At 41.5% G+C, this 18971-nt stretch overlaps 1 protein-coding gene across 3 annotated transcripts in view; it reads right to left on the reverse strand.

Moving 5' to 3' along the window:
• ARHGAP42 (Rho GTPase activating protein 42) overlaps nucleotides 1-17758 on the reverse strand; it is a 407208-nt gene extending 389450 nt beyond the window's left edge. Inside the window, exon 1 of one of the 3 annotated variants that reach the window (XM_075592450.1) lies at nucleotides 16935-17758. In XM_075592450.1, coding sequence (XP_075448565.1) covers nucleotides 16935-17088 — 154 coding nt within the window. In that variant the 5' untranslated portion in view covers nucleotides 17089-17758. The remainder of the gene's footprint in view (nucleotides 1-16934) is intronic. The other 2 variants (XM_075592448.1, XM_075592449.1) reach the window with 2 other exon arrangements.
• Nucleotides 17759-18971: the final 1213 nt, after the last annotated feature.

Below are 18971 nucleotides of genomic sequence, written 5' to 3' on the forward strand. Positions count from 1 at the left end.
AAAGCAGAACACTGCTACTTGTAAAAATGTTATTCAGCGTTAATTTTACATTATTATACATGCTTGACTTTGCACGTTATAGATATATTGATTTTCTTGTGCTTTTATAACTTTTTGTCTTACATTTCCTGCACGGAAGATCAAGTTACATTTTTTTTTTAATGAATAACAAAATAGACTTAACATAGGTCATCCAAGCTGCTGAATTTGGGATAGCTGAGGGGAAAGTTGAGAAGTAGAGAAAATTATTCGAGGATTAATCATGATATAAACAATGGTCACCCCTAATAATGATGGGCTATAAAAGAATAGCAGAGGTCCAACACTGCAGGGGTTAACATCTGACATGTTATACAAGTTACATCACATTTACATAGCCTGACAGCAGGTTTTATGGCAATACAGACATACCTCACATTAACGTATGCAATGGGATCGGAGCATGTATGTAAAGCGAAAATGTACTTAAAGTGAAGCACTACCTTTTCCCCACTTATCGATGCATGTATAGTACTGTACTGCAATCGTCATATACGCGCATAATCGATGTAAATAACGCATTTGTAACAGGCTCTATAGTCTCCCCGCTTGCGCACAGCTTCGGTACAGGTAGGGAGCCGGAATTGCTGTTCAGGACGTGCTGACAGGTGCATGCGCAAGCTGCCATTAGCCTATTGGGCGATATGTACTTACTCGCGAGTGTACTTAAAGTGAGTGTCCTTAAACCGGGGTATGCCTGTATCTATTTAAAACCAGAGACATAACATAAAACACAGACAAAGCTCAGTGCACATCCAGAAAAACTTATACACGGTACAGTGCCTAAATATACATGTATAAATAACTAATAAATAAATAAAATGGTCTTTTAGTTTAACATTTTGGCCAAATTGTTGTAAGCCCTTGAGCCAACTGCACGGCAGACCACGTTTCAAGGGTCCCTAACACTAATATAGATTCTTAATAACCTGTGCATTGCCAGGAAGAATGATTTATAATAAATCTGTCAAAATTAGTTGCAAAAGTTCTAAGTCTGATTGAAGCTTTTATTAACCTGTACATTACCAAGAAAAGCACTCTGTAATAGATTTGTCACAATCACACTGTAAGCAAGCAGTGAAACTTATATGCTTATATATATTTTGTGTTTATTTTGGGGGTTCAATATGAGCTTGTAGGTGTTCTGTATGTTTTATAATTCTTGTTCAGCTAGTCTTAGCTGATTGGAGGGTGGCAACCTCCTACCTACTTGAAGCTCAATCCCTCCCACATTTAAATGGTTAAAAGCTCACTCCATGGCATCTCCCACTCTCAGGGGAACTTGCTTGCTTACAGTGTGATTGTGACAAATCTATTACGGAGTGCTTTTCCTGGTAATGTACAGGTTAATAAAAGCTTCAATAGCACAGTGCAGACTGACCTGTCAGTCACCATCACGACCAGTGCTTACATAGCATGATGACACGTGATCTTGCTGGTCGCGGCGGTGACGGACAGGTCTGCCAGCACTGCATTGGCAAATAGAGCAGAGCTTTAGGAGCCAGAGGTATCATTTTAGGCACCCTGGATTTTTTCAATGCCTAAAACAGCAACAATATTAATAACAGCGTTAATATATATGATCAGAAATAATCTAAATGTTGTTAAATGGAAAATATTTCTTTTTCTGTATTATTAAAACAGCTGATAGACAGGAAGGCGTACTGTATGACATCAACTGGAAAAGGACCAAGACTTTGGCAGTCTTGCAGAAAATACTGTGGGATGCTCAATAACCGAGCAGTTTTTATTAAAAATATGGCACAGTGCCTCTTAACTTTCTAATCTGACCTTGGTTAGCTGAAGGCTATAAGTAATACACTCCTCTACTGAACAACCAGTATATCCACAAGAAATAAATGGTCATTGGAGGGCTCTCATTCCTGGGCTTTGTTTTATATCTCGCACAATTCCGTTTCATTCACTAAACATGCTGATTCTGCCCATACCACTGAAATGTTTCCTAGTGGCCTCCTGGATGAGAGACGATACTGTACGTGATTTGACAATTCTTTGATGGTATTCATAACAATGGTATTCAGTTGGTATTATGCAACATAATGCAAATGTAACACTAAAAATACTTCAGCCTCGTCAATGCTGTGATGCTAAAACCAGTAGAAGAGTTGCAATAATTTTAGGCCAGGGGTTTCAATGTTATTAATCCTTTTCGAGGACCACCATACTAACACTAAGCTCTGTTTATCAATATATTATTTATTTAGCAGTCGTGACAAAATGTACTGCAGGAGAGAGCTGCCAGAAGTGCATTTTGAAACTTTGCGGGGACCATAGTGGAAAATCAGGTAACCCTGATTTCTAAGCATTGACATGATTGTGTTTCAATGTTTCTGTACATTTCTAAAAGGAAAATGTGAGTCAACAGGTCTTTCCGTTTCTACTTTGTTTCTTTAAATCTCATTCCTGGAAGTTTTCATATCACTGAGATGTAACTGATAGGGTGGGACTGGAATATACCCCTATTTCTGCTACAATATCGGGGAATGCATTTGTGATGATATGATGATTTGACAATAATGTGGATGCCTCATTGCACACTTCTAGTTAAGATTGTACCCTGCAAGTTAGCACGGACATACAAGCCAGAAATAGCATTGTGACATTAGATGTCATTTTTAGAACTGTTAGCATTCATTTAAAAAGGGATCATATTGTCATTCAGTGTATTTGGTCAAACGAATAATGGATCAACTGGCATTTCAGAAATCAACATATGTTAAATGTATCTCTTTCTAAACATACAGTAGCCACATTGCTACAGACTAGAAAAGTGCCATCACCTTTATAAGGTACACAATGTATTCCAGCTTCATTTTTCCGCGTGGTATCTAGGTATTGAAGTCTCTAATAGAGAAAGGCCTATATTTACAGTCTTCTGCCATGACACCTTCCAGTCCTATAAGACACTTTATAGCCCATTGACTTGAATGAAGAAGTCAGGAGACTGCTTAGCAAATTAGTGCACATAATGTATTAAAATCATTGAAATAAACATAAATGTCATTTCGAATACAAACAGATCTTTAATGTTTTCCCTCAATACATGAACGTTTCATCTGCTACATTTTACTCCGAGTTAACTGTAGCCTTAGGGTCTGTTTCTGATCTCTATTGACAAGATGAAACCAAACAAATGTCACTTATTGTTACGCAACCAACAAAGGACATATTCACCGATATCCTAATTATTAAGTTAGCTTTCAGTTCCAACCAAAAAATTAATTCGGTGACCATTTACTAAAATACATCAGCTGCTAACTTTCTCTTCTCAAATAAATCGGTTGTCAAAACTGGATTGAGTGCTCCCTCTGACTAGTACATGAATTAGAAAAACATGAAACAATTTTCAGATACAACATTAACAAAAGGAGGCCTAAACGTTAGGGAAAGAAATGTCACAGACAATTTTCAAGCACTTTTAGCATTGAATGAGCCAACACGCGGTCCCTGATTTCGACAGGCTTGAGGGTAAAAGTAGGGCTTGCAACACATTTGCTCATATCAATTCAATAACTCACTCCAACCCTAAGCTGTTACCTTCTAAATAAAATTCTCATCTCTTTGAAGTGCATTCCCTGCGAAAAATGTTATTCTAACCCTTTCAATTAGTTTTCTTTCACCTTTATGCAGACCACATTTCAATAGGATTTTTTTAAATAGGAAAAGGTGCATCTAAAAACGCCTGCTGCATGGGATAAAACAATATGGCAGCTTTAGAAAAATTAAGCCTAAATTCCAATCAATTATAACCCTGCCCTAGTTTGAGAGGAAAAAATAAAATAAACAGAGTATAGGAGAAGCAGGGAATGAACATCAGCCTGGTACAATGGCAATTCTTAAAACAAAACTGGTTTATAAGTGACAACATTTTTAGATTATTAACTCCAGGCAACTATCTGGACATAACTAAATAAAAGGCAGAGAGCATAGTCACTGCAGGAGTAAAAGGATCTCCTTTGTTTGTAGACTCGTCTTTGATATCCGTTTTAATGATACAATTTAGATGAATTCCTCCCACATTTGTAGGGTAACATTGAATCACGATAGCCGCAAACCATGCTGCTGTTTTTGTAACATTTCCTGAACTGGGGAGATGGGTTTTCCAGAGCTGAAGCCCTTCCATCTACATGTTCATAGAGGTGTATATGAAATAAAATGATTATTATTATTATTATATATTGTTGCATACAAAGAAATTCCCTCAGATGAGGGACAAAACGGCACTCTTGACAAAGGTCTGAGTTGCAGATCGAAACGTCGATCCTTCCACATTAAACACCTTTCTACAATTTGAAAAAGTCCTCTGGGTGCCATTTTGTCTAGGGTGACCATATTTATCCTGGCAGAAACTGTGATAAATGTCACGGAGTCGCGTGTGCGTGGTGAGCACCGTCTAAGCTTGTGCGATGAGCGCTTGCCAGCCGAGCATTCTCGTGCGCATGTGCGATCGAAGCTTGCATGTCACACATGCGCGGCCGGCAAGCGCAGATCACGCTAGTGGCTAGCACAGAGAAAAACGGGACAGTGGCCAGAAAAGTCGGGACACGGGACAAACGGCTAAAACCGGGACTGTCCTAGCTAAATGGGGACGTGGTCACCCTAGTTTTGTCCCTCGTCTGAGGGAATTTTTATGCTGATCGCACATTGACTGGTGATGTGCATGCACCCGAGTCGAGACCCAAGGAGTCACGTGAGTGCACCGTTCTCTCTACTACTATATTGTGTTGTAGACCGGTCCAATTCAAAACCTATTTAAATGAATTTGAAAGAAAATAATTAATTGAACATTATTTGCTTAAAAATACATCATGCCAAGCACAAATAACAGAACACATAAAAGGTATTCATTTCTGGGAAATAATGAATTTGGGCCGCCTTCCCTATACGCCGAAGTGGCTGTTTGAAGTCATCCCTATAGCAACCAATGGGGTTGTTCAGCTGAAAATGGCCGCTTCGGAGTACATAAAATGACATTAATAAATAACCCATTCAATGCCGGTCACAAGCCCGGATGAAAAATGGGGAGTGTTGGTTCCCGTGGCGACAGAACCGGAAAATTAGCCAAGAACCCAATGGCAGGACAACAATTATGAAGTTTTCTCAATGGCGCAGAATCACTAGAGACGTATTGAACATCCTGCTGCTGGCCTCTACAACGCATTGCTCCTTACCTTGTAAAAGATGAAGCAATGTCGTTTACAGAGTATATACCATATACCATACATTAATAATTGTGTTTTCTGACTTTTCAGATATTCCAATGTTCTGAAGTGCATTTACTTCAGGAGCCACGTGTCAATTTTTTCTTGCGTCTCACCAAATTTGACATCAGAGACCCCCACACTTTTAACGGAGCAAAAGAAATGATTAAAATAGATGACAGTTAACAGAAAACAGATGTGAACTATCATGTCCTTGATAAACCACTGGCATCTGGACATCATAACGAAACCTAAACTTTTCAATTACTTACATAGTGAGCTACACAATACAAAAGCAGCTTGACTAAATATTTTGGGGAGTGTGGGAAAACGATTGATATTGTGAACGCATTTTGAAGCCATGCAAACTCTTTTACTATTTAAGCTAACAATCAGAGTCCAAGTTTTGTTTGATTATCATAAAGTTTAAAGCACTAAAAGTTCAGACATTTTGATTATTGCGCAATATGATATTTAATTTCCAATATAAAACCCAGGAATGCTTAAGCCGATTTTTTATTTTAAAGTATCACTGTATCTCCATATTTTAACAAATACATGATACCATGCACATACAATATACCTTTGCATTTTCAGGCCAGTAAAATTGCAATCCCACCAACAGTAGTGGAGATTAAAAAAAATGTTAGACTGACTTTTACAGCGGTGGCCGAACATATAAAATACTTAGAAGCCAGAAATTATTTTTAGGAGCCCACCTTTGTGGGGGTGGTGGGGAGAGGGTGGGTTGTGTTCCAGCTAGGCTCGTTGGAGACTCTGCGAGTGTGTGTCAGTGTGTATCTGTTATACATGGACACACACATAAACACTCTCTCTCACACAGACACTTCTTCCTCCTCCCCATGCAACTGTGTGTATTGAGTGCGGGGGTGGGCAGAGTACAGGAGGGCTCCTGCTAGCTCTGCCCCTCTCCAACTAGCTCCGCCATCAGCCCGCGCTGAAACCCATTAATTTCCACTCTGGGGACCCCTGCTTTCAGAGATACCTGCCTCCGTAGGAGTGCCGGTATCTCTGTGGAGTTTAAATGCCCATGTCACGCAGGCCAATAGGATGCCGCAAGAGATGACTTCACAGCTTCCTATTGGCCCACCTGATGGGGAACATTTAAACTTCGAACAGGATAATTGTGATGCATCAGAATTGGTCAGAATTCCTCCATAAGATGTGTAGACAATACTGGATAACATGAGAAAGTCCATGAGTGATATGGCAATATGTCAGGTAAGGGCTAGGAGTCTAGTGGGGTCCACTTGACCTCCACAAACTGAAACCCCATAACAGCCACCCCTAGTAACCAATATACAATGAACAGAGGCACCGGTAACCATATACATATATGTGGGGGCACTAAGGCCCTTTACCTTGGTGCTTGCAGGACTTCTCGATATCCAGGGCGTGCAGTTCATCCAGGTGAGTATCCAGCAAGAAGAGAGGTGAAGATGTATAGCACAGCCGCAGTTTCCAACTCCCAATGAGACCGGACAAAATTATGAGGTAAGCACTCAAATGAACAACAGGTCAGGTTTTATTGCAGGGTGGTGCAGCAAAGGGACAACAGAGCCACACGAACGCACCTACGCGTTTCGTGCACTAGGCACTTTAAAGTGCCTAGTGCACGTAACGCGTAGGTGCGTTCGTGTGGCTCTGTTGTCCCTTTGCTGCACCACCCTGCAATAAAACCTGACCTGTTGTTTATTTGAGTGCTTACCTCATCATTTTTTCCTGTCTCATTTGAGTTGGAAACTGCGGCTGTGCTATACATCTTCACCTCTCTTCTTGCTGAACATTTAAACTTCACCATTTCCCTGGCTACAGAGATACCAACATCCCTACGGAGGCCTGCACCTCGGGAAGCAGGGGGTGCCCAGAGCTGAAATTTATGGCGTTCAGCTCTAGAGACCCCCTGCTTCAATTTTGTTTTTAAAAGAAAAAAAAATTGTAGTGCCCCGTGTTTTTGCTGCTTTAAGATGATACATGTGTTAAGATGCCCCCTTGCAATACAGCTTTCGCTATTCAATGTCAAAATGCAGAATCCACAAAAACCACAAAAATATGGTAATATATGGTACAGTAAGAATGGTTCTAATTTAAACTTTAAACCAATGTACTTGATCCATACTTCTCATAAAACCCACAGGCAAGTCATGGAAATATGATCTTACTATCTGGGAATCATTGCTAACCTAACAATTACATTAAACTGCAATGTTGTTACATTTTATCTGGTGTCAATCCTATACTTTCTCTGTCCGTAACATATGCAAAATAGTGATTTATACTAACAAAGTCACAGGGGGTTATTTAGCAAGTTCAACAAATATATTTGCAATTCACGCTAATACAGTCATTTTGAACATACAGTACACCTCTTAGCAGCAAATGTATCAAAGTAATGTGCTACTACAGTATATTGCTGTGTTTGCATGATTTGCATGTTTGGAGAAGTGTTACCATATGGGGAAAAAAGGAGAACTCGGTAAGGAGTTATGTGACACATTTCTATTATATAATATTATTGTTGTTATTATCTATATCCGAGTTACCCAACTCCAGTCCTCAAGTTGAAGACTGAGCCTCTGATTGAGCCACCTGTGCTGTAGCAGGGATATCCTTAAAACCTGACCTGTTGGGGGTGGGGGAGGGCTTGAGGACTGGAATTGAGCACCCCTGATCTATATGGTGTCAATGTATTCCGCAGTGCAATGTGGGAGGGGGAACAATAACATTGAAAATATATGTAAGGAAAGACAGACTAGGTCCCTGCCCAAGCTTACAATCGAGAAGGAGGGGAGTGGAGACAGAAGGAATAGTGTGTGTGAGTTTCTTAGCAAGGGTGTGTCTATCAACACCAGGACTCTGAAGATGCGGTTCTAGGGTGAAAGTAACAGAAAGGAGTCAGCAGAGTGTTGGAGAGGTCACTCAGTGCGGCCGACAGGAGCCAGGACACATTAGTAAAGTTCCCGCTGGAAATGTAAAACTGTGTCCTGGCTACTGGCGGCCGCGAGTGTCTCCTGGTGGTGTGCACCCACAAACGCAGTCAGTAGCGACGCGAGGTGCCCTGCGGCTGTGGAAATCGTAGGACATTTAAAGATGGCGAATGGCAGAAGGCGTGGTGAGGCGACCTGCAATAAGCAGTTCTGGTGTCAGAGCGTCGGTGGAGATGTGGTTGCGGTCAAAAAATCCTAGACCGTCCTGTGTTAACTGGCACTGACTAATCATTTTTGTTTGCATTCCTTTTGATCAATATAAATATTGGATGAATATCTTAGTTGACTAAAGTTAACACAGGTTGAACTTGACGAACCTATGTCTATTTTCAACCTCATCTACTATCTAACACAATTTAACATTTCTTAGTCGAAACTTATTTGCATTACTCACCGTGAACATCCTTCAAATAAACTATCATGATGACAGCATGAATGATCTATTTTACAAATGTTCAGGCGGTTGTGACAGACATGAAGAACACACAGCACTAAATGCATTATAATAAGCAATAGGCAATGACATGCAGCAAGAGCATAGATCTGGCACTGTGTTGTACAGTATATGTGCAGCTGTGCACAAAGGATGCCTGGAAATGCCTCCTTCACATCAGAGCGCAGGACTGGAAATATTATGCCAGGTCAGGAGTGCAGTTTTGACAAAAATCTAAATTGGAAGTCTGTTTGTAAGAGTATTTCTGAATCAATGAAAGCAGCAGCTTTCCCAAAATAAACCTTCATGATCATGTGCCACTACAATTCCCAGATTTCCACTTGCACTTAGTCAACCGGTATATTATTTTTCTTTCCTAATTGCGTCACTTTTCATTCTGATAACATACATAAATATGAAGTTGCCGAGTACATATCATATTTCTAAACGTGGCGGTTGCTAGTGTAACAACGACTTTATAACAAAGCCTGGAGAACTGCAACTTTAGACTTGTGTCTGCATTATGTACCTTACCCCTACGCAGCCATTAATAAAAGCAGCATGTAAAGCAGCATGCATTGACCATTCTGTGTGTTTGCCATTGTGCTTCGCTTATTTACACGTTACGCCAACATTTGCAAAGGTAATAAACACATCATAAATAACAACAGTTAAAAATAATACTATTTAATGGTGCACTCACATTTTGCAATGCCATATTAACCTTTTGTGTGCCAACCAGTATGCAGCACTTGGTACTACAGAGCTTCCATAGTCAGGGTCATGTGATCACTAGTGTAATTATACATGACCTCAATTTGCCTCGTGATGTGGGAAATGGAAGAGAATGTCACCCCCTTCAAATCCGGTCATGATTTCAGCTCACTGAAAGCTGGGGGTCATGATCTCCCCTAGAAACAATCAACATGCTCAGGATGCTGACATTGGTCAGCATGGTGCCTCTTAATATGATTCTGCCCTATGTCATACGGCAGCTACATGGTTACATTGATTGTGACAAATAAATATTTGGAGATTGTCTCCATTGTGAAAATTGATCAAAGTGGAAACTTTAACTCAATTACTGCCGAATTGGTACTCCAGGCAAAAGACACATTCATGTATTTGTTTATTTAGTTTAATGTATTGTTGCTAGGAAATATACACTGAGCTTGATCTCTCGTTCCCAAGGATATGGGAGGTGTCACTATACAGACACTATATAAGAGATATTGCTGATTAAATCAACAATTATTGACTGCATATTCACGGACTTTGGACATTTATTTATTTATAAAAAACTTTACCAGGAAGTAATACATTGAGAGTTACCTCTCGTTTCCAAGTATGTCCTGGGCATAGAGTTAAGATGACATATACATGGCTCCAAATACATAGTTACATAAGTGAACAGGGTATACATTATATACAAGACATTGCATGCACATGCTGCTGGTAAATGGATTGTTTTTGGTGCCTAAGGCTGCGCTTATAGCGCCGTCAACCGCGCCAGCAACGTCACGCTGCGGTTGCTGGAAAAATCAAATTGACTTGACTTCCAGCGATGGCGACCAAGCTGTCGCACCGTTGCGTCGCTTCTACTATAAGCGCACGCGACGGCGGCAATACATTTGTTTTGCCGTGACGTCGCCGGCACTTTAAGCGAAGCCTTAGTTAGATAAACCTTTTGGAAATAGGAGGTGGAAAATAACACAAATGCACATCATGACTGCCTAATATCTTACTAAAATGCTCTATAGTGACTTATTAATTAGGTTATAGTTACTAAATCAATAACAAATGTATTACTTACTGTAGTGAGGAAACACAGAAAAAGACACAGCTCTTTAACATCCCATACCCCATGATAGAGAGAGGAGACTCAATATCGTTAGAAACTTTGGCTATGTAACACATCCACTCTTCTTAATCCCTTCACTCCCACAGGGGCATCAACAGGGATATTTTGTTTCAAAATGTAAGAACTTTTCGGATTGTGCTACCTCCAAACGGCAAACAAACAAGCACTATGGAATATGCAATCCTCATTGCATTTCTGTCTGGAATACATGGAAATGAAGTAAGCACGTTGTGACAAAGGTTGAGTGTAGGGAAATGTGGGAGAAACATTCCAAATAGAGGCCAGGGTTTAACAGGGGTTTACAATATTATATAAACTATAATACTGTACAGTATATGTAAAAAAATATATGAATGCATGTCCTGTGCTTCACACCCCCAGCTCTTATGAAACACCCGTTTCTCAAGAAAATGGATTGCAAAAAACGTTGGGTGGTACATACATGTGCCGGCTTCTTGCTATTATATTGGGAGGGTTTTTCATGAGTTTTTTTTCTATTTACTGTATTTATCTTTGGAAGTATTTAAGAGTATTTTTCTGGACAAAGGTCCTCGTCGAGGAGCGAAACATTGATCATTCGATAATTTTTTTTTGCATATTGGAGTTGTGCTGGTCCAGTAACATATATACAGTGGCAAGAAAATGTTTGTGAACCCCTTGGGATTATCATATATTTCAAACCTAAAATGTTTTAGATCTTAATCTAAGTCATAATAATAGATAAAGATAACCTGAACAAATTACACAAAAACGTGATACTTTTTCAACATTTATTTTATTTTTTTCACAAATGATTCAACATTCAATATACATGTGTGAAAAAGTATGTGAGCCTTTAGATTCAGTACCCCTTGAGCAGCAAAAACTTAAACTAAGCATTTCCTGTAAATGCTGGTCAGGCTCTAACATCGGTTTTGAGGAATTTTGGCCCATTGCTCCTTACAAAACTGCTTCAACAGTGGTGTTTGAGGGCTTCCTTGTTTGGTCATCTCACTTCAGGCCCTGCCACAATATTTTGATGGGATTTAGGTCTAGGCTTTGGACTAGGTCATTCTAAAACTCGGAATTTCTTCTTCTGCAGTCCTTGTTTTATAGATCTGCTCGTATGTTTAGGATCATTGTCTTGCTGCATGACTCATTTTCGCTTCAGCTCATGGGCGGATGGCCTGACATTCTTCTATAGAATCTTCTGATACAATGCTGAATTCATGGTTGTGTCAATGATGGCAAGCCGTCCAGGTCCTGAGGCAAGAAAGCAGCCCCAAACCATTACACTCCCACCACCATGCTTGACGGTTGGAATGAGGTTCTTGTGTTCAAATGCCGTGCTTATTTTTCGCCAAACATAACGTTTCTCATTGAGGTCAAAAAGTTCTACCACTGATTTGTCTGTCCAGAGAACACTGTTCCAGAAATCTTTCTGTATGTGTTTTTTGGTGAACTTCAGATGGGCATCAATGTTTTTTTAAGAGAGCAGTGGTTTCATCCAGGCAATGGCTCTATGAACATATTCTTATTCAGATTTTTTCTGATAGTTGAGTCATGAATACTCACATTAGCCAAGGTGAGAGTGGCCTGCAGATCCTTGGATGTTACTGTGGGGTTCTTTGTGACTTCCTGAATGATTTTCCGGTTTGTTCTTAGAGAGATGTTGGTAGGACGACCACTCCAGGGTAGAGTGACTGGTCTTGAACTTTCTCCATTGTAGACTGTCTGAAAGTTGATTGGTGAAGCACCAAATCCTTAGAATTTTTTTGTAACCCTGTCTAGACTGATGAGCATCAATAACTGCTTTTCTGGGGTTCTCAGATATTTCTTTTGTGGTATTATGTTTTTCCACACACCTGTATGGTGAAGACCAAACTCACAAAGTTTCTGATCTTTATATAGGGTGGGGCCTCCCAAATACACTGCTGAAGATCTACCTATTATTTAAACACCTGATTCAAATGATCCCCTTTTAATTTAGCTGATAAAACCAGGGTTTCACATACCTTGACTCAATGTTTGTCTAATTCATCATTTTCAAAAAAGACATGGAATTGATTAAGTAAAGACTGGTTTTGATTTAAGAAGATTATCATGGAACAACAATGGAATTTCCGTAATTATTATTTGGGTTCACAATTTTTTTTCGTGCCACTGTACATACATACACTTACCAGCAATCCTGCCTGGAGTTTTTTTTTTTAATCTTACCTGAACTAGGCAGTCCTCCAACATCCATATATATAACGGAAATAGCCGTGTTAGTCCAGTTTCGATAGTGCAGAATAAATGAGTACTTCAGTATTAGGTGATGCCTTTTGTATTTGGACTAACAATTGATAACATAGGACAAGCTTTCGAGAGTAAGTGTCTCTGTCACTGTCTCTGTCACTGTCTCTGTCTCTGTCACTGTCTCTGTCACTGTCTCTGTCTCTGTCTCTGTCACTGTCTCTGTCTCTGTCTCTGTCACTGTCTCTGTCACTGTCTCTGTCTCTGTCTCTGTCACTGTCTCTGTCACTGTCTCTGTCACTGTCTCTGTCACTGTCTCTGTCACTGTCTCTGTCTCTGTCACTGTCTCTGTCACTCTCTCTGTCACTCTCTCTGTCTCTGTCACTCTCTCTGTCACTCTCTCTGTCTCTGTCACTGTCTCTGTCACTCTCTCTCTCTCTGTCTCTGTCACTGTCTCTGTCACTCTCTCTCTCTCTGTCACTGTCTCTGTCACTCTCTCTCTCTCTGTCACTGTCTCTGTCTCTGTCACTGTCTCTGTCTCTGTCTCTGTCACTGTCTCTGTCTCTGTCTCTGTCACTGTCTCTGTCACTGTCTCTGTCACTGTCTCTGTCTCTGTCACTGTCTCTGTCACTGTCTCTGTCTCTGTCACTGTCTCTGTCTCTGTCACTGTCTCTGTCACTGTCACTGTCTCTGTCTCTGTCACTGTCTCTGTCACTGTCTCTGTCACTGTCTCTGTCTCTGTCACTGTCTCTGTCTCTGTCACTGTCTCTGTCACTGTCTCTGTCTCTGTCACTGTCTCTGTCACTGTCTCTGTCTCTGTCACTGTCTCTGTCTCTGTCACTGTCTCTGTCACTGTCACTGTCTCTGTCTCTGTCACTGTCTCTGTCACTGTCTCTGTCACTGTCTCTGTCTCTGTCACTGTCTCTGTCACTGTCTCTGTCACTGTCTCTGTCTCTGTCACTGTCTCTGTCACTGTCTCTGTCTCTGTCACTGTCTCTGTCACTGTCTCTGTCACTGTCTCTGTCACTGTCTCTGTCTCTGTCACTGTCTCTGTCACTGTCTCTGTCACTGTCTCTGTCTCTGTCACTGTCTCTGTCACTGTCTCTGTCACTGTCTCTGTCTCTGTCACTGTCTCTGTCTCTCTCTCTGTCTCTCTCTCTCTCTCTCTCTCTCTCTCTCTCTCTCTCTCTATATATATATATATATATATATATATTTAGCTGGAATTGTCTTAACCCTTGTCTTGTACAGTATATAATGATGTAGAACTCTGTTCACTTATGTAACTGTATTTGTAACCATGTATTTGCCATCATAACTCTGTGCCCAGGCCATACTTGAAAACGAGAGGAAACTCTCAATGTATTACTTCCTAGTAAAACATTTTATAAATAAATAAACCCCTTCAGTGCCAGAGGGTCCTGCTACCTCTGTGGCCACTGACCCACCGGCACTGATAAATCACGTGACTACTCTTTGGAGAGATGACATGACCATGTCATGACCGTGATCATCTCTTTGGACAGATCACATGATGCTTTCTTGGTTCTGGTCCACACTGGAAGCGAATGATAAAAGGTGAGTACCACTCTCCAGTGTAGTTCACAATCGGCGCTCCCATCTTGAAAAGCCCCTCAAAAATGAGCAACAGACCATGGCGTATGTCATATGTCATAACAGCCTCTGGAGTGGCACTTTTTATGACGTACACTGTACATTATTAGTGCACTGAATGGGTTAAGAAAGCCCTCTCCAGTGAACATATTTGCTGTTTGGGGTATTACAGTTTTGCACCTTATTTCTTTGAGTGTGTTTAGCGGTGTATTCCATTTAAAACCGGACTCCTGGAATGCCCTACAGATCATCCAATCAAGGCGCTTTTTATATTTTTAGTGGTAAATGTGGATTTTCTAAACTCTTATCCTAAAACTTTATTTTGCTCTCTGATTTAAACAAATAAATAGTGAATATTTCTACATGCCTATAGAGATTTTCAAACATATACAGTATGTATTGTATGTTAGCTTAAGGGGGCAAAGTATTCGTTTTGTTCATACAAATTTGGAATGATGTAATAAAGAAAAAGTTTGACACACTGCACCGTTTTTTTTTAACTGCTTCAAAGAAGCTCGTTAACAGGTTTCTTACATTTGACACAGATTGTAAACCAGGGTGTTTTATGCCACTTCAGACTTGGTGTAGATGATTAACTAGACCTAGGGGAAAGAATAAAGCACAGAGGCACATCATTTCATGCATTCCATTAATATACAGGCACATTGAATCCCATTTAATTCACACATCCCAAGAGTGTCATGTGATGTACATAGCGCAAAACTGGACAAATGTGGCCTCTATACCAGGAGAGGGAACTCTAGTCCTCAAGGGCTGTCACCGGTCAGATTTTCAGGATATCCCTGCTTCAGCACAGGTGGCTCAAAGACTGAGCCACTGATTGAGCCACCTGTGCTGAAACAGGAATATCCTTAAAACCGGACCTCTTGGTGGCCCTTGAGGACTGGAGTTGCCCACCCTTACTCTGTAAGGCCAAGCTCACTGTGGTGGCTATGCTGTGCGCTTCCGTGCGCGCCCCCCATAAGCACTACCGCAGCCCCAGCGATGCATGCGCTAGCTGCAGGCGATGGGTCGTTGCGATCAGGGGCGTGGCTGGGGGGGGGGGGGGCATGGCGAACGCATCACAGACATGTCAAGGAGCTGGTTCGTCCTCATTGGCTGAACCAGCTCACGTGACACTGACGTCACGTGACTGCAGCCCGCAATTTCAATTTCTGTTGTGGTGGCAAAATGTAGCTGCGTCGACGCGTGCAGCGCCGTGGGCACTTGAGGAACTACCTTAGACAATCAGGTAAGAGTCCTTAGCGACGCCGCCACTGTTAGCTCGGCCTAAGAGATTATAGATAAAAAAATGACACTTGTTCCAAAACAGCATTCATACTGTAAGTAAACCTTATCTGCATTACCCATTAGACTCCAGGTTGAGTCCAGCTGGAAACTGTAACATAATACTCTTATCCATTTTAGAATACTGAGGTATATTGTAATGTTTGAGGATAGAATACAAAGACAAACATAACATTTAAACTGCAGACACCAATGACAAGTCTCCCATTATTATTAGCAGAGGGACCAGGATTCTGAAAACTGCAATTAAAAAGAACCTCAACTTTGACTTCAACACAAAAATGTAAATGAAAAACATACACACAGTACCTGTGGCAGACCAGGGATTCACTTAACCCCTTGTTTACTTATCTTAAAAGGAATGTTATGATACACAATTCAAATAGGTATTTCAAAAGACAGACATTTCTCAATAGATCTGCTTGTAATCCTTAAAACACATTGTAATATAGAGAGATACAGCCAAAAACAAAAAACAGCAAAAGAATGTCCGATTAACGCATTTGATGCCAGCGAAGAGCTTCATTTAAACAGTTTAGCAACTGATTAGTATTCTCTGAAGTAGTAGTGAAACGAAGCACATCAGCTACAACCTCTACTTGCTACTGAAATGGGATTTTACATTAACCCCTTTGAAAGTGTTGCTACAAACTTCTAGGCCCCCAGAGATGGGAAAATGTACATTTTACATGTGCAGATTCTTGAAATAGTGATTTTTTTTTTGTAGTATACAGTCCCCTAACAGCCCACAATAATTACTAACAAGAGAGAGTTTTTTCATAGACTCTCTGAGATTGAAGGAAGGGGGGAGCTGTAACTAGTGGGGAATCCAAATCATGTATGTGGGGTGTCCACTCACTGGGAAAACAATACAAATGAGGAGTTCAGTTTGCCTGCTGCAAAACGTGGGCAAAAACCATATTTAATCAAAGAAAAGGAATATTGCTGAAATTATTATTATGTTTCCTTTTGATAAACTTGATGCAATGTTTTTGCCCTGGAATTGCCTCCGTTTTTGCAGTCACCGGGCTATAAAAATAGATTGGAAGTGTATACTCTGCACTGCTTTATACTGCCGCATGGTAACTTCCAGCAACAGCCTACTGTATATACATACTGAAGACTTCCCCGCACAATGCCGGCTGTGAGCAGGAATACATTACAACTCTGCATACTTGGAAGTGAACCAATACCCTCAATGACTTGTGCCAACATGTCAGCACTGTACTCACTTCTCAGCGCCCCGATCAGCATGTTCCCGTCCTTAATTAGCTCCTTAATAAACTTATTGGTCCTTTCCAGCTCGATTTCGTGACATTTAAGCCTCTCCCGAAAATCAGGACTGTCCAGGGAGGAATCGCTGAACTCCAGGGTCGGCAGACCCATTGCAGAAGCTTCAGATCCTCACCAGGGACAATCTACACCGAGCAAATCAACTTGGGGTGAGAGATCTTGCAAAAGGATCGCTCAGTCTTCTCCTGCTTCAGTGATTCCTCAGTGCTGTGATCCCATGCAGGAAAGCAAAGCAAAGAGCTCAGATGTTGGGTTTAAGTCGCTGTCACCCAACTGCATTGTTGCCCTGTGATCACTAGTGTCTGAAACACAGAGGAAACCCTACTTGGTTTCAGACATTTCCGGCAGTTCAGTCTCCTTCTTTTCCTCGCCCTTTCCCCTCCCTCCAACACACACACACAGACTCTCTCCCCTGACAGCCTGTGATCTGTATGCCGTTTGGCTCTGATAAATTCTTCTGCTAAGCTTTTAAAGTCCAAGCACAAGCTGTGAGCTGAGCTCTAAGTCAAAGATCCCCCCTTTCCTTTTACCTCTGCCTCATGCTGATATGCTCACAGGGACTGAAACTGAACTGGAAGCAAGGTCACACTCAGGTCACTTCACATTCCTAGATAAACTCTCTCATTTGGGAGGTGGGCTGGATCCCCCTTTGTTTGAGAATCCTTCAGAAAACCACTTACCAAAGAAAAAGCCTAGGTTTTGCAGGCTGGAGGTTTGCTACAAAACCTTCTGCTGTGATGTGTGTTTGGGTAATGAGTAGATGACATCATTGTGTAGGTCTCCTGCATATAGCCACCTTCAGGATAAACTTCCCACTGTCTGCCCTGGGAAAACTTAGAACAAATTAGAAAAAGAAATGTAAATCATAAAGTAAAACTTAGAAACTTGAGAAATGTAGCATCTAGCCTGCCATCTACAGGCAGGTTTCAGAAGGAATAACCACACACAAAAAAGAAATGCATGCACAGTTAATTCTACAGTTAATTCATGAATTCGTTTTCCAAATGATATTGGAGTGTATTTATCAAACTTTGCACTAAAATATTTTCTACTTTTGCTTCTGATCCAATGTATACCCTATGAAATGATGTCCCTCTTTTGGGATTCAGTTTATTAATTATTGCTGGCTCTCTTTGAAGGTCACATGTATGAGTTCTGATATTCCTATAATGATCTTGTCTTTTCCCGATATAATTGTGGAATTTTTAACATAGATTTGCTGATTTTTGTTTAATACAATTTTAATTGTGTGTAGGGGTGTCCTGGTTCCCTCTCACCTTCGCTGCAGGGCGCATCCTGAGGGGGTGTGTATTGAGGGAGCCGTGGGAGGTTCCGCGGCGGCCCGGTAACACAGGGCACCGCCATGTTTGTTGGGTATTGCGCAAAAGTCAAGCACGACGGCCCGGAGCGGAGAGAGTTCGCGCATGCGCAGTGTAACGCGCGTGAACGGCTGGCCAATCACCAGGAGGCTCCACAGTAAACTACAGGTCCCATGAGCCTCAGCAGAACCACCTGACACCAGGGAACGAATAGGAGTGCAGGGACTGCTGGCAGGCAGGAATTGGAAGCGTGGGGGAGAGACCACGCTAGTCAGAGGGAACCGGAGGAGCAAGGGGAGAGGTTGTTTGTGCAGGGGGTCAGTGACCCACCTGCGTAGGCCAGATTTCCCCTCAGGCCCAGTGCAGACCCTGAGTCACCATAAGCTTGTGGTGCTGCAGGGAACGCCCTATAGAGATAGACACCTATTCCCTTACTGTAGTAACAGATAGGGACACAGTGTCGCAGAGCTGCAGTGTGTGTGAACAGTGGTTTGGGCTCAATCTGCTGGACATCACCAACTCGTCAGAGACTGTGCTGGATCGGCGGATCCTTTTTGAAGTCTGTTGCCGGCTGCAGGAGTAGCCGGAAGGTATTTAATAAGTGCACCAACACCGGTACCATCAGGCGCTGATCCCGCCTTGGGGAAGGACTCTTTG

This window comes from Ascaphus truei, chromosome 3, assembly GCF_040206685.1.
Source record: "Ascaphus truei isolate aAscTru1 chromosome 3, aAscTru1.hap1, whole genome shotgun sequence".
In the NCBI taxonomy this organism is placed as follows: domain Eukaryota; kingdom Metazoa; phylum Chordata; class Amphibia; order Anura; family Ascaphidae; genus Ascaphus; species Ascaphus truei.